The 26,919-nt window shown below is 42.5% G+C and overlaps 1 protein-coding gene across 1 annotated transcript in view; it reads right to left on the reverse strand.

Moving 5' to 3' along the window:
* Positions 1-26,641, reverse strand: part of prrt4b (proline rich transmembrane protein 4b) — a 54,512-nt gene extending 27,871 nt beyond the window's left edge. Inside the window, exons 1-4 of the mRNA XM_073066853.1 lie at positions 26,400-26,641; positions 25,719-26,090; positions 19,811-21,017; positions 8,041-8,187 (exon numbers count right to left, since the gene is read on the reverse strand). Of these exons, the coding sequence (XP_072922954.1) occupies positions 8,041-8,187; positions 19,811-20,969 (1,306 nt within the window). The 5' untranslated portion in view covers positions 20,970-21,017; positions 25,719-26,090; positions 26,400-26,641. The remainder of the gene's footprint in view (positions 1-8,040; positions 8,188-19,810; positions 21,018-25,718; positions 26,091-26,399) is intronic.
* Between the last annotated feature and the right edge of the window lie 278 nt (positions 26,642-26,919).

Below are 26,919 nucleotides of genomic sequence, written 5' to 3' on the forward strand. Positions count from 1 at the left end.
GCTCCACCCTTTGGACTCATTACAACAGATTGGGAAGAAATGACAATGGACAAAGCAGTGTGAGATGGCTTTCCAAAAGACAAAGGAAATGGTAACATTAGTCTGTACTCACAAATTATGATCAACATTGTCCAGTGAAGCTTGCCTGTGACACCTTGCCTTATGGGTATAGGTGCAGTAATGTCACATGTCATGACTGATGGAAGTGAATGTCCCATAGCCTTTGCATCATCTCCATTTATCACTGCACAGAATACCCACTGGAGGCCTTGAGTCTGATTTGGGGTGTAAAAGGTTTCAACCAGTATTTCTATGGGTGAGAGTTTACCCTCATTACTGATCGTCAACCACTAGTATCCATTTTCAATCCACAGAAGGTTGTTCCACTAACAGCAGCGGCACAAATGTAGAGATGGGCTCTGTTTCTTGGAGGACACAATTACAAGATTGGATTCAAGAGGATAAATAATTATGGAAATGCTGGTTGATTGTCCTGCTCCCCCTTGGAAAAGGAAATACCTGAAAACTTTACAAAATAAGACACTCCTCTTGACGTATTCTCCCCAATGCAAATTGAAAGTCTCCCTATTACAGCAGAGATGATCCAAAAGGCTCCAAAGACCCCACACTGTCCCAGGTCTACATGGCCACCCAAAATGTGCAGCAGAAATTCCAGTTTCCCCATTTTTACCAGCACTGGGATGTTCTTGCCCTTGATGGGGGTTTGTGTTATGTGAGGATTGAGAGTTGTTGTACTATCCAAGCCAACAGCTACAGTGTTGGAGGAGCTACATGCTGGTCGTCTAGGTGCGGTTAAAATGAAAGCATTGGCTCGAAGCTCTGTCTGGTGGCCTGGGATAGATCAGCAGATTGAGCAGCTTGCCATCCTCTGTTTGGGATGCCAACACATCCAGAAGATGCCAAGAGCAGTGCCTCTGCACCCCTGGGAATGGCCTGATTGCCCTGGCAGAGGATTCATGCGGAATTTGCTGTATCATTCATGGGCACAAATTTGTTAGTAGTAGTGGATGCTGCTCCAAAGTGGCCAGAAGTGTTCCCAGTGGCCTCCATTACAGCCTTGTGCACTGTTGATGTGCTGAGGCCTCTTTTCCAGTCTGGTGTTCCAGAACACTTAGTCAGTGACAATGGACCACAGTTTGTTGTAGAACAGTTTCAGTCATTCCTGAAAATGAATGGAATAAGACATTACATCTGTACTGTACCACCCAGCTACAAATGGCTTAGTAGAAAGGTTTGTCCAGAGTCTAAAGAACGTACTGTGAGCAATGTCAGCAGAACACACACACTGACACTGAATCAGAAGCTCACCAATTTCCTCCTTGCACATCGCAGTGCAGCACACTCCACAAACAACCAACTCACCAGCTCTGCTGTTCCTGGGTCGTCCCTTGAGCTCTCGCTTGGACCTCTTCAAACCCAATCTCAGAAGGATTATGTAGGAAAAACAGCTGAGACAAACTGAGGGCTCCTCAAACAAGGAGGTTCAATGTTTCACTCCGAGGCAAGCAGTCCAAGTGAGGGACTACAGTGATGATCAAAATAGAATGTATCATTATTACAGTGCAGTAAAGGAAATTACAGAGGCATGAGAGAGAAGCTGGCCGAAGTAGATTGGAAGTGGACACTTGCAGGGATGATGGGGTCTCTGGGGGAAATTTGGAAGATGCAGGGAGGTACATCCCAAGATGAAGAGGTATTCTAAAGGAAGGATGAGGCAACCGTGGGTAGCAAGGGATATCAAAGACAGCATAAAATCAAATGAGAGGCATATAATATAGTAACAATTAGTGTGAAGTTAGAGGATTGGGAAGCTTTTAAACACCAATGAAAAGGCAACTAAAATAGCCATAAAGAGAGAAAAGATGAAATATGATGGTAAGAGTTACAGGAGAATGTGAACCAGAGTGCCAGAACAGTTAGTGGAAAGGTTGTGGAGGCAGATATTGGCAAGACCTTAGACAAAGTTAGCAATCAAAAGTTTGAGAATGCAGCAACTAGTGTCGAGAGCTGCATATATTTCAATACAAGAAGTATCGCGGGAAAGGCGTATTATAGTGCTGAAGATGAGGTAGTTGGTTTACAAACAGAAGCAATGTGTAGTGAGGAGAGGCTAATGATGGGGCAAAATTGCAGTCAACAGAATGAGTTGCAACGTAAAAGGTGGACAGAGTCAAAGAGAGTGAATACAGGACTGAAGGTGTTGTATCTGAATGTGTGCAGTCTGCGGAATAAGGCAGATGAACTTGCAGCGCAGTCGCAGATTGGTAGATAGGATGTGTTAGGCATCACTGAACCATGGCTGAAAAAGATTATAGCTGGGAGCTTTATGTCCAAGGATACACATTGTATTGAAAGGACGGGCTGGAAGGCAGGGGGTCAGTTGGTAAAAATTTAAATCAAATCATTAGAAAGAGATGTCTTAGGGCCAGAAGGCATTGAATCTTTGTGTATAGAGCTAAGGAACGGCAAGGGTAAAAAAAGAGTTACATACAAGCCCCCAAACAGCAGTAAACATGTGGCCTACAACAGGAGATAGAAAGTCATGGAGGACTTCAGTATGCAGGTAGATTGGGAAAATTAGGTTGGCGCTGGACTCCAGGAGAGGGACTTTCTGGAGTGCCTACTAAATGACTTTTTAGAGCAGCTTGTGGTTGAGCCCGCTAGCGATCAGCTATTCTGGATTGGGAGTTGTGCAATGAAACAGAATTGATTAGAGAGCTTAAGATAAAAGAACTCTTAGGGGAAAGTGATCATAAGATAGTTGAATTTACCCTGAAATTTGAGAAGAATCTAAAGTCAGATTTATCAGCATTACAGTGGAGTGAAGGGAATTTCAGAGGCATGAGAGAGGAGTTTTGACTGGAAAAGGACACTGACAGGGTGACAGCAGAGCCGCAATGGCTGGAATTTCTGAAGGCAATTCAGAAGGCACGGGAAATATACATCCAAAGAGGAAGAAGTATTCTAAAGGAAAGATGACACAACCAGAGTGGGAATAAAGGGAGCCCATTCAGGTGACTAGTAGTATGCCACAGGAGGCAGCTTTGAGACCACTTCGTTTCATATTGTATATCAATGATTTGGTTGGAGGAATTGATGATTTTTGGCCAAGTTTGCAGATGATATGGAGCTGGGTGAAAGGGCAGGCAGTGTTGAAGAAGCAGGGAGTCTGCTAAAGGTCTTAGACAGGTTGGCAGAATGAGCAAAGAAGTGGCACGTGAAATATAATGTAAGAAAGTGCATGGCATGTACTTTGGGAGAAGGAATGAAGGTATAGACTATTTTCTAAATGGGGAGAAAATTTTGAAAGCAGAAGTGCAGTGGGACTTGGAAGTCCTTGTGCAGGATTCCTTAAAGGTTAAGACGTACAAACAAGCTGGATGAACTCAGCAGGTCGGGCAGCATCCATTGAAAGGAGCAGTCAAAGTTTTGGGTCGAGACCCTTCGTCAGGTCTCCCTTGTGTTCCCTAAAGGTTAATTTGCAGGTTGAGTCTGTGGTGAGGAAGGTAAATACAATGTTAGCATTCGTTTCAGAGGACTAGAATACAAAAGTGAGGATGTAATCCTGAAGCTATATAAGGCATTGATCAAACTGCATTTGGACTTTTGCGAGCAGTTTTGGGCCCTTTATTTAAGAAAAATTGTGCTGGCATTGGAGAGGGTCCAGTTGAGGTTCACAAGAATGATCCCAGGAATGAAAAGATCGAGATAAAAGGAGCTCTTGATGGCTCCTGGCCCATGCTCACTGGAGCTTAGAATGAGGAGGGATCTCATTGAAACTTATCGAATATTGAAAGATCTGGATAAAGTGGATGTGGAGAGGATGCTTGCTATAGTGGGGGAGTCTAGGACCAGAGGGCACAGTCTCAGAATAGAGGGGCGTCCATTTAGAACAGAGATAAGGAAAAATTTCTTTAGCCAGAGGGCAGTGAATCTGTGGAATTCATTGCCACAGACAGCTGTGCAGGCCAAGTCATTGGATATGTTTAAGGTGGAAGTTGATAAATCAGGGCATCAAAGGTTACGGGAAGAAGGCAAGAGAATTTGGTTGAGAGGAAAAATAAATCTAGCCGTGATGAAATGGCAGAGTAGACTTGATGGGCCAAATGGCATAATTTTGCTCCTATATCTTATGGTCTTATGATGTACATCTGAATCAATATTGATTGCCTGACTATCACCATAAGTTAATATTATTACCAACTTGGCTCTCTGATCAGGACAGAAATTCTCTTCCTCTGGAGACATATGCACATTCTAGATGGGAAACTTTGCTCCATCCCCAAAATCATATATTGTAAATAACATGAGATCTATGCCTCACCTGACTTGGTGTATTTCATGTATCACACCATTTCACATATCACTTCAACAATCCTCTAAATGCTCACTTCAGATGTTTCTGCACCTGATCCGCTTATTTTTGATATATGTTAGCTACTGTCAAAGATGTTTCCTTAAGGTGTGAGAGCTGGGGGTGGGGTTGGTAATGGGGTTAAGCTTCCACTATTAAATTCTCCCAATGGTAAAGGTCCAACTCCTGACCTTTACATGTGACTTAACTGTTTCTACGGACAGAAGGGGAAAGGACAGATTACTGGCACCTTAAAACCAACCACTTTGGGGAAGTGGTATGGAAATACCAATACTGTTGAATGGAAATTCTTGCAAACAGTAGTGGATACTGCCCAGTCCATCACAGGCAAAGCCCTCCCCACTAATGACAGCATCTACACAAAGCCTTGTTGCAGAAAAGCAGCACCCATAATCAGGGACTCCCAGCACCCAGGTCATACACTCGTCTTGCTCCTGCCATCAGGAAGAAGGTACAGGAGCCTCAGGACTCACACCGATAGGTTCAAAAACAGTTATTACCCTCAACAAGAGGGCTCTTGAACCAAAGGGGATAACTTCACTCACTTGCCCCGACATTGAAATGTTCCCACAACTTATGGACTCGCTTTCAAACACTCTTCATCTCATGTTCTCGGTATTTATTGCTTATTCATTTGACATTCCTTTTTTGTTGCATTTGCACAGTTTGTTGTATTTTGCACGCTGGTTGAACGCCCAAGCTGGTGTGGTCTTTCATTGATTCTATTATAGTTGTTATTCTATTATGGATTTATTGAGTATGCTCACAAGAAAATGAATCTCAGGATTGTAGATGAAAACAGATATGTACCTCAATAATAAATTTACTTTACAACTTTTTGTGATTTATTTTGTTTGCTTAATATTGAAGTATATGCATGCAGTGTATTTTGAATGAGAAATTTTCTACCAAAATTAGTGTGTTGGTCTAAAATAGTGCATTCTAAGTCACGCCTATGGTGTTAGCCATTTCCACTGGACATCACTGTTCAAACAGAGCAGAGCAGCTTCATATCAAATCCCCGGATATTGTGAAACTATGTGAACTTCACTGGGAATGTATAAAACGGATTTGTGGCTTTTTAGAATTTTACAGACTCAGCTAAATCCGTCCATTTACTCAATCAGAAATGGGTCCTAGTTTAATAACACACTCAAGATGCTGGAGGAACTCAGCAGTTCCTAGTTTAATAACACAATTTTTGACTGAATGAATAGTAATACATACGGTTTCTAAGCAGGTAGTGTTCAGTTGAACAGCTGAGGCAGCTACCCCCTGTGGGCCCTGCAGGTGGCATATGGCTAGGAGAATTCTTATGCCTTCTGGGTGATTACTGCTGGTGATATTAAAAAGCTGAGCCACATAAACCAACTGATTCTTTTGGCAGGAGATTACTGCTGGAATCTTATAATCTTTCACTATAAGAGCACAATTTCAAATATGCATGAACTGTTCCATTAATTCCAAACATTTGTTTTAACTTCTTTTGTTGTCATGAGAAGGAAAGCATGTGTCTATAAAGGAGCTAAAACTATCCCAGCCTCATCAAAAGAAGTGAAAGCCTCTATTAAAAACGTAAGCTCTGTACTCTTTACTGATTTTGCTTCCAGCTCAAAAAACGTTCCCCATCTTTGTCACTGAAAAGGAACCTATTTATTGTTTATTTAAGCCACGCCACTCAGCAACCTCCCGATTTAATCCTGGCCCAATCACGGGACAATCTACAATGAACAATTGACTTGCCAACCGGAACATCGCTAGACTGTGGGAGGAAACCGGAGCACCCGGAGGAAAGCCCCGTGGTCACAGGGAGAACGTGCAAACTCCTTGCAGGCAACAGCATCTGAAGTGATACAAGGAACTAAATAATACCAAAATAGTTCCAAAGGGTAAAATAAGAAAACAGTTGAGGGGACAGATGTGATGTTCAGGATAAAAACATTAATAAATAGTTCTAAATGAAGAAGCCATTTTTACTACATTCAAAGCAACACACACAAAATACTGGAACAACTCAACAGGTCAGGCAGCATCTGAGAAGATGTATAAAGAGTCGACATTTCCGGCTGAGACCCTTCCTCATGACTTAAAAAGGAGGAAGATGCCAAAATAAAAATGTTGACTGTTTATATGGTTTTGGCACAGACTAGATGGGCCGAAGGGCTTGTTTCTGTGCTGTACATCTCTATGACTTTATTTATTTCCATACATGCTGCCTGACCTGTTGAGTTCCTCCAACATTTTGTGCGTGTTGTTTTAGAGTTCCAGCATCTGCAGAATTCTTTGTGTTCAGGATTTACCACATTCATCCAAGAAGATTCTGGCTGTTCAATTTCAGCGTCTCACTCAAATTGGAATCAGGTTTAACATAAGTCACACTTAAGTAAAGTAGGTTATGATAACATAAGTCATGAAATTAGTGTTGAACAGCAGCAGTACAGTGCAGACATAAAAAAATTAATTACATAAAGTTACAATAAAAAAGAAATAGTGGAAAAGAGGAATAGTGAGGTAGTATTCATCAAATCATGAACTACTCAGAAATCTTACGAAGGAGGGGAAGAAGTTGTTCCAGTTTCCAGCTTTTTGCATGAACTATTCTCTTTGGACCTTACGTCCTTTGATGCTTAGCTAACAGCAATTTGCATTCTTATTGTGCACTTTCTACTCCAATTAGAAATAAAAGTGTTTAGAACAAATGGCCCGAGATTTGGAGGAGTGAAGGCAGTGTCACTTTCCTTAATGGCTTCAGTTGTCTTCTCAGGTTGTTTGAAGGGATTTGAAAAGCAAATACATGATGTAAAAATGAGATGAAGGAAGAACAGTGGGATGTGGATCATGCAAAGTATAAACTCAGCATAAGTATATGACTGTATTATGACTATAAATATATTCCTATTCAGAAAAGGGCAGAGCTACTCCCTCCATTATCCTGGCCGGTTTTAACACATAACAAACAGAATTAAAAATAAACGTTCCAACCACTTATCTCACTAGGGTTTGTGGGCCATGCTGTGCTTGAATTAACTCTCATTTTTCCTGCATTCCACATCAAAAGTACTTACTGGCTGCTTTGGAATATCCAGAGGTTGTGAAGGGGACAATATAAATGTAATCATTCTTTGTGTCTCAGGGCTAACGAGTAGCCTGATCATTGTTCTGCCATCAACCATAGCAAGGGGAATCAGTGACTCCCTGCATTATTTTGAAGTGGCATTGGGTAAGTCAGGTGGTCCTCAAAAGATTACCTGCTTCTAAAAGTGTGGACACAGCAGTAGTACATTGTCAGTGTTTGAAGATGAAGTGGGGTGAGAAAGGGGAGAAAAAAATATGCTCTTAACAAAGGTCCAAATGCTGAAAGTTATGGTGGCAGAAATAGATGGGTGTGATCCTTTTTATGGATTTGCTTGCACACTGTAGTTTTCTGGAATGAATAAGAACTTATACTTTTCAAGCTTCTAATTCCATCTTCAGGGCCTCTAAAAACAGTATCGGCAAAGAAGAGCTTCAGTCTCAGGAGACTTGAAGAACTTTCTAAGTCTGGAAATCATGGTTTGCTAATCCAGATGCACATGGGCCACACATAGAGGACGATGTCAAAATAAGAGATAATACTTTGCACTAACTCCTCCTGTAAGGCTCACCTGTGAATTCTGTTGACATTGCCCAAGAGGTGGCCGGGGTTAAAGGCTGTGGATTGATGACGGAGTCCCAACCGTTGCTGTTTCCCATGTTGGTGATTGGCTCAGGGGTAGCAAAGGTGTCATGTGTGGGCGTGGTTTCCATTGGCACTGCATTATTAGAAAGAAATTCAGAGATTAGAAGTCACTGAAAGACAGTTGTTTTAATACAGGGTGATTTGGAGCTGGGAATGGGAGAGGCCTAAAAATTTATAAATCAGGGAGTAATCCACCCATGTGTTCCCAAGAAGCATCCTTGCAAAGGCGTCTCATTGTAGGAAGTTCCCAGCCAAATCTCTGCCATGCCCCAAAGTTTATTATCATGTTTCACGCCAGAAAAAACATGAATGATCTTTAATCGTATTACACTTTTAAAAACTATACAATTACATTTCTTGGACCGTTATCTGGACATTGTTAATTTGCAACTTGTGGGATTGTTCTGTGCTCACAATGGTTGCTGCATTTCTGAGATTAACAGTGATTACACCTCAGAAGTGTTCTCAAGGTTGTAACGATATTACAAAAACATGAAAGATATAAGTATCAGTCTGTGTATAGAATCATTGCTTATTCCGGACACAAAGGATTAAACTAGTAAACGAAACAAATCTATTGACCACTTCAGATTGGTGTTTGCTTCAGGGAACACTGAATCAACCTAACAGATAATTTACTGCCCGAGTTGGCCGTGGCATATTCTAGGTAAACAGTACAGCTGGATCCCGTCAGATCACCGGCAGGTGATAAAAGTTGGCTCCCTCGCCTCTGCCCCACAACACAGGAGCCCCCCCCCCCCCCCGAATACCCATGACTGTGTTGCCACCCACAGCTCCAATCTGCTAATTCAATTTGCTGGTGATGCTACTTTCATTGAACTTACCTCAAATAATAACGAGGCAGCGTAGAGAAGAAATCATCACCCTGACACAGTGGTGTCAAGAAAACAACTTCTCCCTCAATGTCACAAAAACAAAGGAACTGGTTGTGGATTACAGGAGGAATGGAAACGTGCTAACCCCTATTGACATCAATGGATCTGGGGTTGAGAGGGTGAACAGCTTTAAGTTCCTCAGCATCCACATCACCGAGGATCTCACATGGTCTGTACACACCGGCTGTGTGGTGAAAAAAGTGTAACAACAGCGCCTCTTTCACCTCAGATGGTTGAAGGAGTTTGGCATGAGTCCCCAAATCCTAAGAACTTTCTACAGGGGCACAAATGAGCGCATCCGGACTGGCTGCATCACTACCTGGTATGGGAACTGTACCTCCCTCAATCGCAGGACTCTGCAGAGAGTGGTGTGGACAGCCCAGTGCATCTGTAGATGTGAACTTCCCACTATTCAGAACATTTACAAAGACAGCTGTGTAAAATGGGTCCAAAGGATCATTGGGGACCCATCACCCCAGCCACAAACTGCTCCAGCTGCTGCCATCTGGGAAACGGTATTGTAGCATTAAAGCCAGGGCCGATAGGCTCCGTCCAGGACAGCTTCTTCCACCAGACCGATTAACTCACGCTGATAGAATTGTATCTCTGTGCTATATTGACTGCCCTGTTGTACATAATATTTATTACAAATTACTATAATTTGCACATTGTACATTCAGACCAAGACGTAACGTAAAGATTTTTACTCCTCGTGTATGTGAAGGATGTAAGAAATAAAGTCAATTCAATTCAATGTTAAAATTAACTTTAACATACAACTCAAGACTATGGCCCCGCTATCTACATTATCACCTGGGTGTGGTGTCTGAATTAAATTGAAACAATATGCCTGGCAGCTAAATTAAGGGCAAATCCACACAGGGGTTATCTGCAGTTGGTGATAAGAGAATCAGGAGTTGAAATTGTAAATACTGAATTGCATCAGTGTAAAAATATCATAGGAATTTTCCTGTTTATCCAGATAGAGCAATGAATTAATATTGGACTCATAATATTTATTGTTAAGAGTTATTGCAGATCTGGGGATTTGGGTTCTCCCTGGGCCTACAGCAATTCATCTCTGAACTCTGCCCAAGGGCTTCATGATGTAATAGAGATATTTATTATGTAGAATAACAGCCACGTGGAGCAATCCTAGCAAATTACAAATCTGTCTTGTCCTTGCTTCTGCTATTGCTTAATAGTTCAAATGGGACACCTTCAGTAATTTCCTCTACATGATTTTGAGAAGAGGAAAAAGAGAGTTGGGGGAAGAGAGAGAGAGAAGGAGAGGACAGGGAGAGTGTGCATGTGAATGAAGGTGGAGCGACTAGCAAAAGAGGGAGATAAAAGGAAAAGAAAGGATGTAGGCTGCCAGAAACTGAGAGAGAATGTCTTAGTGTAAGAATGAGAGAAGGAATTTGAATGAGCAGACACAGATTTATGTGTACATGTGCTGGATTTTAATATGTTCTTTCCACAAGCCTCCAGGGAGCAGATGACATAAATCAGGTATAGTTATGCACTGAATACTGATAAATGCCGCAGTGAATATGTGATCTTGTGAGGTTCCTTTGTTAAGATTTTTCTCACATTTTCGACTGTTTCTATTTTTTCTCTTAAGCCATTCACCTTTCAGTAAACAAGTAAGTGAAGGGGAGAAAAGGACTGCGTGTTATCCTTTTGGGTTGTCTCCTACGACCTCTGCTCTTTTCCAGAAACTCACAGCTGCAGTTCCACAAGAGCCAGCATCTCTGATGCCTCAACACCTAGCCATTTTTTGTTTCTGAGCCTGGACTGTGAGTGTCGAGAGGCTGTTAGACTATGACTGCATGGAATTCTTTTCTCCTGCTAACCCAGGGAGCACCCAAGTCTGTCCATTACAAATAGGATCACAGAGTCATGGAGAAGTACAGCACGGAAACAGGCCCTTTGGCCCATCTAGTCCATGCTGAAACCATTTAAACTGCCTACTCCCGTTATGTTATATTTCTATGGCCCTTCTAACATGATATCTTCTCAGGAGGGAACATCAAGCAAAATATGAGTCAGAGGGATGTGATGGGCAGGTGACGAGAAGAGGAGGAATGAGAGGGTAACCAGAATGGGGAACAGTAAAAGAGATGGAGGGAGTGTGGAATTACTGAATGTTAGAGATTGGAGAGTGCCCAGACAGAACGTGAGGTGCTGCTTCTCCAGGCTGAGTTTGGCCTTATCCCGGCAGTAGAAGAGCCATGGATGGTTGTGTCAGTAGCAAGTGGGAAGGTAAATTGAAGTGGATAGCCAGTTCTGTCTGATAGCATCCAACATGATGGCGTGAAGCACTGATTTCTCTGACTTCGAGTAATTACCCTCCTCCCCTCATTCTCCCTTTTCCCATTCCCTATTCTGGTTACTCTTTCCCTTCCTCCCATGGTCCACTGTCCTCTCCTATTAGATTCCTTCTTCTTCAGCCCTTCGCCACTTCCACCTCCCAGCTTCTTACTTCATCGCCTCTCCCCCAGCCACCCACCTGCCAGCTTGTACTCCTTCCCCCTCAACCCACCTTCTTATTTTGGCTTTTGCACCTTTCCTTTCTAGTCCTGATGAAGTGTCATGGCCAAAACATAAAATCTATTTATTGCCCTCCACAGATTCTGCCTGGCTTGCATTGTGTGTGTTGTTCAAGATTTCCAGCATCTGCAGACTCTCCTGTGTTGGTAATGCTTCTACACTGTTTACCTCATTCATTCTTTTCTCGTTCTGTCTTCTCCATAGGTGGAAGTATTTTCTGTGTATCCATTTTATTAAAAACGTCCATTATTTTAAGGACCTCAATTAGGTCTTTTATCAAGAGAAAAGGCTCCCATTCACCTTAGTCACTAACAATCTATGTGTAATGAAACCAGTCATAACCTCAAGAGAAGTGGAATACAAAGAAGAGGAAGTGATCATTCCATTGAACAATGCCTTCTGTGAACCCCCACAGGGAATACATGTTTAAATTTGGACACCATATGAAAGGAGGATACTTTGACTTTGAATTCAATAGAGCAAAGTTTAAGGAGACACATGGAGGGTGTATTCACAGGTAGTTAGAAGATTGAAAGATTATCATATTTTGCTGCTTAAAATTAAAAACCTTTAGCCCAACAATTATAATTTGGAAAATTCTGGAATACATTATTCAGGAAGCTATAGCACGATATGTAGAAAAATTTAATAGTTCAGCACATTTGGCATAGTTTTGTGAAAAAGAAATTATGCTTGACATTTAGAGTTCATTGAGAATGTTATCAGCACTAATTGGGGTATTTGGAACATCTCAATTACCACAATAAGAACATTCGATACAATGACACACATAAATGATTGACGTTGGAGGTAATAATTTGTGGCATTGGATAGTGGACTGACTAACTAAATTAAATTTTCTCTAATAAAGTGGAAGATGGATTTATGCAATATCTACAAGATTCCTGTTGAGGCACCAGCAAGGGGAAAAGTTGGTCTGCAACTCATTTTGTGCATTGAGAAAGGATTGAAACTTCATTCCCCTGAGTTCCTCCAGCATTTTGCGTGTGTGTTGCTCAAGATTTCCAGCATCTGCAGAATCTCCTATATTTATGATTGATAATCTTGTTGTCAAGGGGATTTTGGGGAAGAGTGACAATAATATGGGTCTTAATAAGGGGACCTTGATCAGTTTGGTATGTGGGCTGAGGACTGGCAAGTGGCTTTCAGTCTGGATAAGTGAGATACTGCATTTAGAGAGATCAAAACAGAATAGTTCTTATACAGTGAATGGTAGTGTTAAGGAGCAGAGGGATCTAAGATTGCAAGTGGCATCACGGGTAGATCGGGTGGTAAATAAAGTGTTTGCATGCTGGCCTCGCCAGTCAGGGCCTTGAGTAAAGGAGTTGGGAGCTATGATGCAGTTGTATGAGACATTGATGAGGCCAGTATCATGTACAGTTTTAGTTGCCCTGTTATAGGAAAGATATTATTAAACTAGAGAGAGTGCAGAAACATTTACCAGGATGTTGGCTGGACTCAGATGTCTGAGTTACAAGGAGAAGTGAAATGGACATTGTGGGAGATTAGGGGGCAACCTGATAGAGGTCTATATGATCATGAGGGGCAGGGGCAGAGTGAAAGTATGTGGTCTTTTACCCAGTGAATGGGCGCTACAAACAAAAGGAAGCAGGTTTAAAATCAGAGGCAAAAGAGTTAAAAGGGACATCGAGGCAGTGTCTTCAATCGAAGTTGGTTCATCTTCATAATAAACTGCTAAAAATAGTTATTGACATGGGATTGTGAGCAACATTTAAAAGCCTCTAGGTAGTTGGATGGGTAAGAAAGGTTTAGTGGGCTACGTGCCACATTCAGGCAGTTTGGACTAGCTTCGCTGGGCAACAACATGGTCAAATTGGACCAAAGGGTCTGTTTCCATGCTACATGACCCTAACATGATAGAATTTCACACTAACTTTGTAAATAATGCAGTTAAATGCAAAACCAGGCAGTGGTGGAAGCCAATACAATAGGGTCATTTAAGAGTCTCTTGAATAGGTACATGGAGCTTAGCAAAATAGAGGGCTATGCGCCAGGGAAATTCTAGGTCGTTTCTAGAGTAGGTTACATGGTTGGCGCAATATTGTGGGCCAAAGGGCCTGTAATGTGCTGTGGATTTCTGTGTTCTATATTCTATGCCGGTGAAAATAAACCTGATTCTGATACTGACATGCAATGGTTAGCAGTTAACTAACTCATGCAAAAGTTGGAAAAAATATGTACTTTAACTTAAGAAGCAAAAAGGAAAAGTGATCCATCTGTGGCTGAGAAGAGAAATTATAAACTGTTCTAAATCAAGGAGAAACTTATAAAAGTTGCCAGAAGTGGCAATGCATCTGAAGTTTAAAGTGTTTTGAAACTCATTAAGGGAGAACTGAGAAACTGGAAAAAAGGCAACATAGAAATGGCAAGATAGATTGGAAAGAAAGGTAACAAGACTGTCAGAAGGAAACATTAATGAGAACAAATGTGGGACCCTAGACAAAGAGAGCAGTATAAAAGGAAATAGCAGAGGAAATAAACAACCATTTTGCTCTGTCCTCATAGAAGAAAACACAGAAAACCTGTCAGATATATTAGAGAACTAAAGATAAAGTGAGAATAAGAAACTGAAGGAATTAACTGTTGGTCAAAAGTAATTCTAGAGCAGTTCTGGGGCTTGAAGGCTGATTAATCTGCAGGACCTGATATTTCACATTCCCAAGTTTAGAAAGAAAATCCTATGGAGATGGTGCATATTCCAATTGTTATCTTCTAGGCCTCTATAGTTTCTGGAACTGTTACTGTGAGTGGAGATGTGACTCCACTATCAGCAATGAGAGAGAGAAAGAACAAAGAACTAACAAGACTTTAGTCTGGTGTCAATGGTAATGATAATGAATAACATATTAACAGAACACTTTGAAACGAGTACATATAGGCAGTCCTACATACAGCAGGGTTCTGTTCCTGAGCACTCTTTATAATCCAAGTTGTTCACAAGTTGTAAATGAATAAAATCAGAGTGTGGGAGAGGATCCCAGAAACAGCTGTGACAGGGAGTAAGCGTGGCCACCAGCCAGCCTAATGACCCTCAACACTGCCACTTCTGCTCGGCTCGACCCAGACTCTGACTTTTGCGGCATAGAAACCACCCTATGTGGATGCAGAATGGCTTGGTATGGCAACTGTTCTGCATGCTACAAAAAGCTACAGAGTTGTGGACTCATCATCAAAACCAGCCTCCCCCCACCCCCGAGTATTTCTCACTGCTTCAGTAAAACATTCGGCATACGCAATCGAAAATCTCACGCATCCCGGGCATTCTCTCCTCTTCCCTCTCCCAGTGGACAGAAGAATTGAATTGAATTGAATAGACTTTATTGCTTACGTCCTTCACATACATGAGGAGTAAAAATCTTTACGTTACGTCTCCGTCTAAATGTGCAATGCGCAATCATAGTGATTTATAATAAATAGAACAGTCAATGTAACATAGAAATACACTCAAATCAGCGTGAGTTCATCAGGAAGAAGCCTGTTGGTCCTGGCTTTTATGCTGCGGTACCGCTTCCCGGGTGGTAGCAGCTGGAATAGATTGTGGTTGGGGTGACTTGTGTCCCCAGTGATACTACAGACCCTTTTTACACACCTGTCCTTGTAAATATCCTGAATCATAGGAAGTTCCGCACTACTCTGTGCAGAATCCTGCAATTAAGGGAGGAACAGTTCCCATACCAGGCAGTGATGCAGCCAGTCAGGATGCTCTCAGTTGTACCCTTGTAGAAAGTTCGGAGGATTTGGGGGCCCATGCCAAACTTCCTCAAATGTCTGAAAGAGGCACCGTTGTGCCTTCTTCACCACACAGCCTGTGTGTACAGACCATGTGAGATCCTCGGTGATGTGGATGCTGAGGAACTTAAAGCTGTTCACCCCCTCAACCCCAGATCCATTGATGTCAATAGAGGTGAGCCCGTCTCCATTCCTCCTGTAATCCACAGTCAGCTGGTTTGTTTTTGTAACATTGAGGGAGAGGTTGTTTTCTTGACACCACTGTGTCAGATAGATGACTTCTTCCCTGTAGGCCACCTCGTTATTGTTTGAGATTAAGCCAATCAATGTAGTGTCGTCAGCAAATTTAATCAGCAGATTAGAGCTGTGGGTGGCAACACAGTCACAGGTACACAGGGAGTAAAGGAGGGGACTTAATTCACAGCCCTGAGGGGCTCCTGTATTGAGAGTCAGAGGATTGGAGGTGAGGGAGCCCACTCTTACCACCTGCTGGCGATCGGACAGGGGGTCCAGGATCCAGCTGCACAAGGCAGGGTCAAGGCTGAGGTCTCTGAGCTTCCTGTCGAGCCTGGATGGAATTATGGTGTTGAATGCTGAACTGTAGTTGAAGAACAGCATTCCCACATAAGCATCCTTCTTCTCCAGATATGTAAGGACAGTATGTAGAGCAGTGGCTATTGCATCGACTGCCAAATCAGTTGTCAGTAGACGAATTGTAGGGGTTCAATGTGGATGGTAGCAAGCTGCAGATGTAGTCCTTGACCAACCTCTCAAAGAATTTGTTTATTATTGAGGTGAGTGTGGCAGGGTGCCAGTCATTCAGCCATGTTACCTTGGTCTTTTTTGGTACAGTGACAATAGTGGATAATTGGAAACAGAAGGGCACTCTACACTGGGAGAGGGAGAGATTAAAAATGTCAGTAAACACACCTCCCCACAATACCTTATCTCCCGCCTAGGTAGCCTCCTACCTGCCGGCATGAACATCCAACTCACAGACCTCCATTGATACCCCTGCCCCCCCCTTACCCCCATCCCTATCTATTATTTTAGACTGGTTCTCTTTCTCTCTCTTTTCCCCCCCCTCACTATTATCTCCCCCCAGCCCTACCTTTCTTTCTCTTTTATTTCCCATAATACTCCACCTTCACCCTAGCCCATTTCCCTCCAGCCTATCACTTCCCAGCTCTCTACTTTATCCCTCCCCCCACTTCTTATCCCCCCTTGACCATCCCATGTTACTTCACTCCTGATGAAGGGTTTCAGCCCGAAACGTCGTCACTACCTCCTCCCATAGATGGAGTACTTGCCCTGGGATGCCGTCTGGTCCTGCGGCCTTGCGACTGTCCGCTCGTTGGAAACATCTGCATACCTCAGCCTCAGAGATGACCAGGTTGCAGGTTGTAGCGGTGGCTTTCCTCGGAGGCTCGGAGTTAGTGACATCGAACTGAGCATAAAATCGATTGAGCTCATCTGGGAGGGAGGCTGCGATGTTGGCGGCACCACAACGTTTGGCTTTGAAGAAGCGATGGTATGCAACCCTCGCCACAAGTCACGTGTGCTATTTGTTGTGAATCTTGACTCAATCTTGTCCCTCTGTTGTTGTTTCGCAGCCTTGATAGCTTTGCACAGATCGTAACTGGTTTCCTTGAGCTCCTGCTGATTGACGGCAATATAAGCTCTACGTCGCACGGTAAATGCTGGTCGCACGGAACTACTGAAACAGGGTTTCTGGTTCAGGAAGATCCTGCCCGACTTCTGGGGAACAACATCATTGATGCACTTCCGGATGAAGCACGTGACTCCATCCGTGAACTCGGAGACATCCTCATCATGGAAGACATTCCAGTTGACGTCATCAAAGCAGTCCTGCAGCATGGAGACCGATTGATCGGACCAAAGGTGGACAGTTTTAACTATGGCCGCCTCTTGTTTCAGCGTCTGCCTGTACATTGATACGAAAGCCCGGAAGCACACACCACCAGGCTCAAGGACAGCTTCTGCCCCACTGTGAAATGGTCCCCCAGTACGAAAAAATAGACTTGACCTTACAATCTACCTTGTTATAATCTTGAACTTTTCTTGTTTACCTACACTGTACTTTCTCTGTAACTATTACACTTTATTCTGCATTGTAATTGTTTTACCTTGTTCTACCTCAATGCACTGTGAAATGATCTGATCTGTGTCAACAGTATGCAAAACAAGCTTTTCACTGTAAATTGGTCTATGTGACAATAATAAAACAATTCCAATCCCAGTTGACTGGTGGAAGGTAGGAGCGAGGCAGTGTAGGGAGAGAGGGCATGTGTTAATGCCCCATTACCACCTGGTATGAAATTCCTGCTGCCCCACTGCAGCCAGAAAATCCATTCCATCCACCCTGCTGATCTACCAAACACTTGTTCATCTCTACAGAGTGTCGATAAGTCAAACATTAGTAAGTCAGTAAGTCAGGTAGGACCTATAATAGGATTGAGCAGAATCAACATGGCTTTATGAAAATAAGATCATGTTTAACCCATAAGCTCCTTGAGGGAAAGAGTAGATAAGGTACCACAGTAGAATTTATTTAACAGTGTTAAAGCATCTGGAATTTGGGGTAATATACTGAAATGGACCAACAATTGGTAATTGCTGAGAAGGCAAAAAGTGTGAATGATCAAGTCCTTCTCAGATTGGATCGGGGTGGCACAGTGACCAGTACTTGTTTGCCAGATACTCACAATATAATTCAGTGAGGAGACCAAATATCACATTTCCCAGTTTGCTGAAGAATCTAAGTGAGGTAGGATTGTGAATAGGGGGAGGGTGGGTTTCCAGGGGATGTGGACAAAGTGAGTCAGTGTGCGGACAAAAATGTGGCACATGAAATATAATGTTGAAAAATATGAAGTTATCTACTTTGGCATACCTAACTAAAAGCAAAGTATTTATCTGAGATTGAGTGGCACAGCAGCAACGCGAACAAACAACGCTGCTGCTGGCAACTCCACAGGGAGATTAGACAGCAGCGCAATTGCAGTAGAAGTGTGCCACATAGGTCCGGGGCGGAGCTTGAAAAACCCAGGCTCCATAAAAGAGAGGTACTGTCTAGCAGAGCGGTCATCATGGGAGTAGTCTGAGTCAGAGTGGTACGGCTTTGGGTCAAGAGGCTTCAGCAAGACCAGGTGGAGGTGTGGTAAGTAGGTAAGTTTATTTCTTATTTCTTTGTCTTATTTAACTCTTGAAAGAATGGGGGGTAGAAGATCAGCCCTAGTCTTGTTAAATAGCTGAGCAGGTTTGTAGTCTCTTTTCATGTTTATTATGTTCCAAAAAGGATTATTTTCTGATTTTTAAGTTGCAACTGAAGAGGTACCACATGCATTGGTTACTTACTGTACAACCTATATGAATGAGCACTGAATAGACCCAATGTTTGGTAACTAAGTTTTCTGGTGATATGAAAATAAATCAAAGCAAGTTGCAGAAACATGAAGTATTTATAATAGGAGATAGAAAAGTTAAGAGATTGGGCAGATGATGTGTAATCTGAGATAGTGTAAAATTACCTGCTTTGGTTGGAAGAATTGAAAAACATTAAATTGTTTGAACATTTACAGATTGCTGTTGTACAGAAGAATGTGGATGTACAAAATGAAACAAAACAATTCATCATGAAAGCAATTGGAATGTCATTTCTATTACAGAGGTGGTGAGTACAGAATTTGCAGCAATCATTCAGGGTGATGGTAAACCTATAGCACAAATACTGTGTACAGTTTTGGTTGCTTGGTTTAAGGAGAGTCTTACTTACCTTAGGGCAGTTCAGAAAATTAATCACATAGCTGATTGGTGCATTTCAATAGTTTAAACAATTTAGGCTTACTCTATATAAAGAAATTTAGAAGAGTGAAATGTGGACTTGCTGAGATATAAAAGATTGTGAGGAGCTGGACAGAGCAGATGCTGTGAGATTATTGTTCCTCACTGAGGAATCTGGAACTGGGGGTGGGTAGGGTGGGGGATTGCCTATTTAAGACAGATGAGGAAAACTTTGTTTCTCACAGGTAGATTTTAGGGAGCTGGAGAGGCTGAGATCGGGAGTCTGTAACAGGAAAGTGGAGATAAGTGCCATCTCGGATTGAATTTGATATTGAATGACAGACCGGACTTGATGGATGCTTCTTTTATAATCTTCTTATTTTTCTATCTTCAAAAATATTTGGCAGAGGAGAGTGTTTTTCTCTGAGACTATTTTTTTGCTTTTACTCATTTTTTCCTGTGTTAAAGGTCAAAATAGGAATTAATACTTCATTTTCTACCTTTTTATCTTTATGTTATCCTTCTTTAGAATATTCTGGATGGTATTGCAGTGAAACCGTTCATTATTGGGACAGCAATTCATGTGGCTTTTGGACAAGTGCCACATTAATGGTCAGATGGGATTTTCTGCAACTTGGAAGTGGTGATTTTTATTAAAACATTGTTACTTACCTGTCGCTATTCCTGACAGCTCATCAACCTTCATTTGCTGAGTTTGGTAGGCTGGAGTAGAAGAACGCAATGTTGTGAATAAATAATCCAATGTTCCTTTGTCAGGAGAGCTGGTAAGATGTGATTTGCTGGTTGGTTCACTCCTTCCCGATGCACTACTAGGAGCTGCAGTATTATTTAACACCATGTCTTCGTTGAATTGGGTAATGCCCGAGGGTGTTGCTTTTGATGTTGACAACCCATTGTTGAAATTGTCATTAGTTGATGTGACAGTCTGATGGGTAACTCCTTTTGGGGATGGGCTCAATATCCCAGGTGGCAGTTCAGACACCGTAAAAAGCACAGAGTGGTCAGAGGCCATTTGAATTGGTGGCTTGTTCTTTCTTGGCACCTCCGTATTTTGAGTGGTGATGATCGGTCTTACTGTGGCTGGTCTTTTCTGTGTGCTCGGAAAGGTATAGATTGGCATCATTGATCTCTCTTGAAGGGGTTCACGAATGGTTCCCAACCTTGCAGGATACATCAAGGATGTAACTGAGGACCTTGCTGGATGCAAACTAACAGTGGACAAGTTTGGAATGGAAATGTCAGTGGAATTGCTAGATTTGTTCATTAATTCTGGAAAACCAGTAGGAGTGGCTCCCCCAGGACTTCTCGTGATAACTGCGTCATTGATCTGGTTTCCATCTGAAAATGTTGCAGCTTGCTGTTGTCTGGCATTTTTGGGAGAGCCAATATCATCTTGGTTGACTGATTCACTATTTTCAGAGCTATCATCAGTCTTTAATCTGGTATGTGGCACTAACAATGGCTTTGTATTGATGTCCTTTTCAACAGGTAGCACTGTAGGCACCCAATGGATGAAAAGTGGACTCATACTAGCCTGTCTTTGTGCAGGTGGTGTTGACAGCTGAGCGTGCAGCAAAGGATTCACATTACTTCCTGTTTCTGGGGGCGATGGCGATGATGGAAAAGGTAGCTTCTGTCCAAATCCCTGATGACTTGTGGTAGCTACATGGTTGAGACCAGTTACATCTGATTGAAATGAGAGACTGGAGGCCTGAGGTACTTCATATTCCGTAACTCTAGCAGCTGTAACTTTTGATTCCATTACGAAAGAAGAAATAACATGCACAAAAATAATGCTGTTGCTCAGCATCTTGATGTACTCCAGGCACTGTGAATTTTGGAATGGTAGTCAGAAATCCTGAAAAACAGAGAGATATTTATCAAGGAATGTAACAAGCTTATAGTCTTTTCAGCACCAGCTCATATGCAAAGAATTAATGGCATTATTTTGGATCTAATGAGTAAAAGGTTTTGTTCAGTGTCCAGCCTCAACAAAAACATAGCTTGCAAGTCTCCCTCCATCTCAGCTAGGTCGATAATGGATGTCCCACCATGAGGAAGAACCTAGGTACCGAGACACCGCAGTACACCATCCTGTCAAGTGGCTGTCAGGTGAAAATATTAGCTTTTATTTTGGTAACTTCTGAAGCAGGATAACCTATAAGAGTCCACTGCCTCAGCTTAAACGTGAAAGTCTGGGCAAGGCAGTGAAACGCAAGTATCATGCAATTACTGGGTAGGAAACGTCAGGAAAATGGGACAAGAAATCAAATTGCAGATGTACTTCAGAATCTACCTTTATATCAAAGCATTTTTCACCTGCCGTGGCTTGTTTACAAACATGTCTTTCTTCACATTGATTTTAGAATATCCATATGTTTAACAACTAGTGTGGTTTTTTTAAGTCCGCAGGCTATTGCATGCACGTTCCATATTGGATTTCGGAAAACAAACCTAGAATTGTCCAAGGGTCTCCAGAAAAGCTGGATTAATCCCCAGCACAATTGTTGTGAGCAGAACCCTGGAGAAAAACCAAAGCAACACTGAAAAATGACACCATTAGGAATAAAATTAATATAGATGGCAAATGGCTGTTTGGCAACTATCTGAGAATCAGGCAAGCAGATAATGCAGAGTGTTTGTGAGGAAAGTAGGACACGTGAATAATGGCAGGAGTGTGGGGATAGTGATTGGAGGCTGGGGATCATGTTATACATAAATACCTCTTCAGATCTGCCCACCTCTGCTGTGATGTGGGTAAAAGCCAAATATTGGCCCGAGTGAGCAATTTCACCCATACTAAGAAACAGAGAGAGAGAGAGAGCTTCTGAACACTTGCACAGATGGTTATTAACTTTGTACAGGCATTAACAGGTACAAGAATTGCTGACATTAGAATTAGGATAGAGTACTGCAAAATGTCAATGAGAATAGGGGATTTAATTTTAGATTTGCAATGGTGCATGACTTTTTAATGAATGTTGGTTGGGTATTGTTCTTATAAACATATTTTTCTGACTTGTTCTCCAGTGAGTAGTTGCTGAATGTTCGGGGGTATGGTGGGGGATGGGTGGGGGGTGGGTGAGGTGTCTCTAATGCTCTAGCTTGGTTTTCTTGCATATCTTCATCATTTTCATCTCTGAGGTCACACCTTCAGTTGCTTGAGTCTAAGGACTGTAGGTCCCCTTTTCCATTTGCACCTCTTCTGCGTTAACTCATTTTTAATATAATTGGCAGAGCTTTTCATTGCTTATCCTTAATATCTCTTAATGTTGCTTGGTGTCATTGGTGTACTGGATAAAATCCAGTGACGTGCATTGCGATGATTTACGATATTGAAGCAGGTGAATAAATAAACGTTGTTAGGGAGTGGTAGGGGTGCAGCAAGGTCTCCTTCCCTTCTAAAACTGCCTTGGGAAATTCTAATTACTTTTATATTAAGAATGTAGAATATTTCTGTTCACAGAAATAACATATTTTTACCAAGGAAAGCATAGTGTTATCGTTGCCTGTCATGGTACAGGGATCAATGCTTGGGTCTAACAATATGGCTATTCTCTGCAGGATATTGCTGGATTGGCAGTGACATTTCCATCCTGTCTGTGCATGTTACAAGACATTCTGAGTTCACAGATTCTACATTTCTCTTTGGCAGCTTCTGCCAAAGACAAACAGCATGCAGTGTCTAAGGCAGATGTCTTGTACACTGGTCTGATGAACAACATTAAAACAAGGCTCTCAGGATGCAGGAACAAGTAAAGGAGCTTTGAATTTAGACTGATACATATTAACAGCACCAATATGCTGCATATGCAAACATCCCTGACAGCAATGTTCACAGACGTGTTCAGAATCAGATCAGGTCTAATATCAACGGCATTCGTTGTGTGGCAGTGGGAATGAGGCAATGAGTTAGAGTACAGGAAGGTAATGGAGAGCTTAATGACATGGTGTCTTGACGACAACCTTTCCCTCAATGTCAATAAAAGGGCTAGTCATTGGCTTTTGGGAGGTAGGAGCTGTTCACATGCTCCAGCCTGCTTGCAAGTTTTCTTTCTTTTTCTTTTTTATGAGGGAGGAAGGCCTCAATGACTTCCATCATTTTTCTGTATTTTATGTCTGTCTGGAGAAGACATATTTCAGAGTTGTATTCTGCATACACGCTTTGAAAATAAAATGAACCTTAGAACTTTTGAAATTCATGGAAGCACCAATGCCTGCCCAAGAATGGAAAAGCCTACAAAAAGTGAAACAGCCCCGTCCATCGCAGGCAAAGCCCTCCCCACCGTTGAGCACCTTTACACGGAGCGCTGCCACAAGAAAGCAGCATCGATCGACAAAGACCCACACCGTCCAGGCCACGCTGTCTTCTCGCTGCTGCCATCAAGAAGGAAGTACATGAGCCTTAGGTCCCACACTACACAGCTCAGGAACAGTTACTACCCCTCAACCATCAGGCTCCTGAACCAGCATGGACGGCTTCATTCATCTCCACACCGAACTGATTCCACAATCTGTAGACTGACATTACGAATCATGTTCTCAATGTTATTTAATTGTTTGTTACTTTGTATTCTTTTATTTGATTTTGCACAGTTTGCAGTTTACCTAACTGGCTCTCCCTGGATTCCATGGGACCTAACCTTCCAGAACAATCTACTATGCAGGACCTTGTTGAAGGCTTTGCTGAAGATCAAATAGACTACATCCACTACCCTACCCTCATCTACACTTTTGGTTGACCCTTAAAAAAAAAGCTCTAAAAGATCTGTTCTGAGCGTTACCAGGAACTTGATGAGCTGAATGGCCTCCTACGTCATGAGAAATATGAAATTGCTAAACCCATCAACTACTCGTGTCCAAGTTAACAATAATGCTAAATATGTTTTTGTAAATTTGTAAGATGCACGTTTAAAGCAAAAATATTCTATATTCTTCATATTATAAATGGAATTTAAATTTACCAGGACAGGGTCAGAGATGGAAGCGTTCACTTCCATCAAAAAAAAATGCTTTTGTATTGGAGTGAAACTCAAAGGCCCTTGTGACCTCACAGTGTGTAACAAAACCGTCACTCACCACTGTCCGGCTCAGCCCATCCTTTGCTGAAATGCAATGCTCTGTGCAGAGATACAGCGTTTGTCAATGAAGGAAGTGTCCAATGGAGATAATGAGGTCTTATGTCTCATTTTCTTCTTTCACTCTCCCAACCAAACAGTACCACGAGCAGTCCAGCATTAGACTTTACAACAGGAGGATAATGGGAGAACTTGGATGACATGTAGACCCTGTGCCTTTGGACACAGAGCCCCCCTCCCATAGTCAGCCTTCAGACAGTGAAAAGCAGAACGCTGACCCACGCCTGGCCCTAGAGAGTGAGCGACTGCACATTAGCGGGAGGTGCAGAGTGAGCACAGACGGGGAAATCAGCCTCTCTCTGTTGTGGCTGGTACTGGCTCTTTCGTGGAACCGACTGCTCTTCTGCAAATGGAATCTTTGGTTTTACTACGTTCAAATGAACAGGCAGACATTTCATCCAAGGGGCTCAGTATGACGAACCTGCCCTTCGTGAGGGTCTGAAAATCAATGTCATTCCTCAAATCTGTTTCAAAATCACCAAAAGCAAATCAACAAGAGTTTAAAAATCACCAGTTAATTACTTTTTAATCAGGAAGAAAAACGAAACAATACATGCTTTGTTTAATGAGTTAGTCTCTCTAAATATAACACAACTGGTATTGTACAATGTGCTAACTAATATCACTCGCCAAAATTTTAAAATTAACCAGCATCCTTTAATGAGTTAACTAGTGCCACAAACAGATCACCAATTTAACCGGAATTGTATAATAAATTTACTACTACTACCAACCGAATACTATTATAATAAACATCCAATATAACTGGTAGTTTAACGTCTTAACCGACCAAAGCTACAACATACTTTACATAGTTTAATGAATTAATGACTGCAGGATAACATTGTAATGTTGTGTAAACTGACAACCAACAAGAATTTGTGGACGAGTTAACCAGTGTAACCAGCTGTAAAATGTGTCATCAATTAATAGATTGAGGAACTGTCAACCGGACAGAACTGGTTTACGAAATATTAACCAGCCGGCAAAAACAATAAAGTCCTTTGTAAAGAAGATCATCTCCACGGAACGCTCCAAGTCTATTTGCTGGTTTATTTACTAAAAGTTCAACAAAAATACGCAGCAGATCTGCCGGCGCGGCTCGGAATGCCGCCAGCAGCACCGGTCTCCGCAGAGACCCGAGGCCATCGCACAAGCTGGCCCGCCGCTCCGAGGAAGAGCATCCGTCCTTGTTTTGTGCTCCTGTGCCCGGGAATGAATTGTCTGGGAGACATGTTTTCAATAGATCCTAAATCTGGTGCGAACATCTGCAGAAAGGCACGGTTCGTTTCCGCGGTCCGTGTTCAACCTGCGCCAGTGTGGGTCACTCTCTGAAATCAAAGACCTCCATCCTCCCCACCCCCAGCTCACTCGCTCTCACGCAACTGCACAGGCATGTAATGCTGAAGTATTTCTACTACCTTATTCCAGGAGCCTTGCGACAATGCTGTCTCCTCAACGCGCTTTCCTCTCGCCACCACACAATAGGCGAACAGACTATTCTGCAGTATCAGCCAGCTGTCAAAACCGGTGCAGAACCCTGGGAAAGAGGCAGCGAGAAGGGAAAGGGTGGATGAGTGACTGCAGTCCTTTGTGTTTACTCTGGCCAGGACAAGGGAGTGCGGTTGGTGTCAGGAGAGAGAGTCCGTGCGTGAAGTGCGGGGAGAAACGCTTTGGTGCTGTCAGATCTGGAGCTTGGCCACTGCGAGCTGGTCACAAATTGGGAGCACTCGAGAGTCCGTCAGATCATTATTTTATCACACATTCGAACTCAATCTGAGCGAAGCTCGTAACTGGAAAGAAAAAAGTAGACTATCTTTTATGCGGCATATTTTCACTTCAGCGAAACATCTTACATGCATAACCATTTTATACACAATGGGTTCCGCTTTTCGTTTTTCTGCAAAGGAAGATCCCACCAACAAATTCCAGATAACCGATTGGTCATAATCTTACATGCCAAGCTGCATTTTTCTATTACAACTTTTTAAAAATTGCATTCTAAACAATTGCGTCCATTGAAGACAGCACGACCCCGTGACTCTCCAAACAGATTTATGGCCAGTGAAGTACCATTGAATCTGAGTTACAGCTACGCTGACCTGAAGCGTTAACTCAGTTTCTCTCTCTGCACAAATGAAGCCGAGCCTGCTGAGTTTCGGGGCTCCGCAATGTGGGGAAATGGGGTGACCGATTTGCAAGCTGCAGGCGCACGCGTCCTCTCTCGTCCTCGCCATTGAAGTCACGCGTCTCACTGGTTATCCGCCCCGAACTGGTGAAAGACCTGCAGGAATAGCGGAGATGCAGCGGGCTTCGTTCTGATGATAATGTATTAATTAGCGATTTTGCCCAAGACATGAATATTGGCCAGCACTTGGAGGGAAATTCGACTGCTGATTTCAAAGTATCCTTTGCAGTCACCCGGGAGAGAAGATGGTCCCCTGGTTTCATGCTCCATCCGAAAATGTTATGTCTGTCATCAAATTCCGACATTGCAGTCAGTGAATTCGATTTGAAATGAACCCTGAGGTTATATAAAGAACACATTTACAGCCGCTCAGTGTTGTGTGTATGGTCCAGCTCTCTCAGCTGGTGAGACGTGGACCCGCCGTTAGAGCTGTA

The sequence above is a fragment of the Hemitrygon akajei genome, chromosome 14 (genome assembly GCF_048418815.1).
Source record: "Hemitrygon akajei chromosome 14, sHemAka1.3, whole genome shotgun sequence".
Classification (NCBI taxonomy): Eukaryota; Metazoa; Chordata; class Chondrichthyes; order Myliobatiformes; family Dasyatidae; genus Hemitrygon; species Hemitrygon akajei.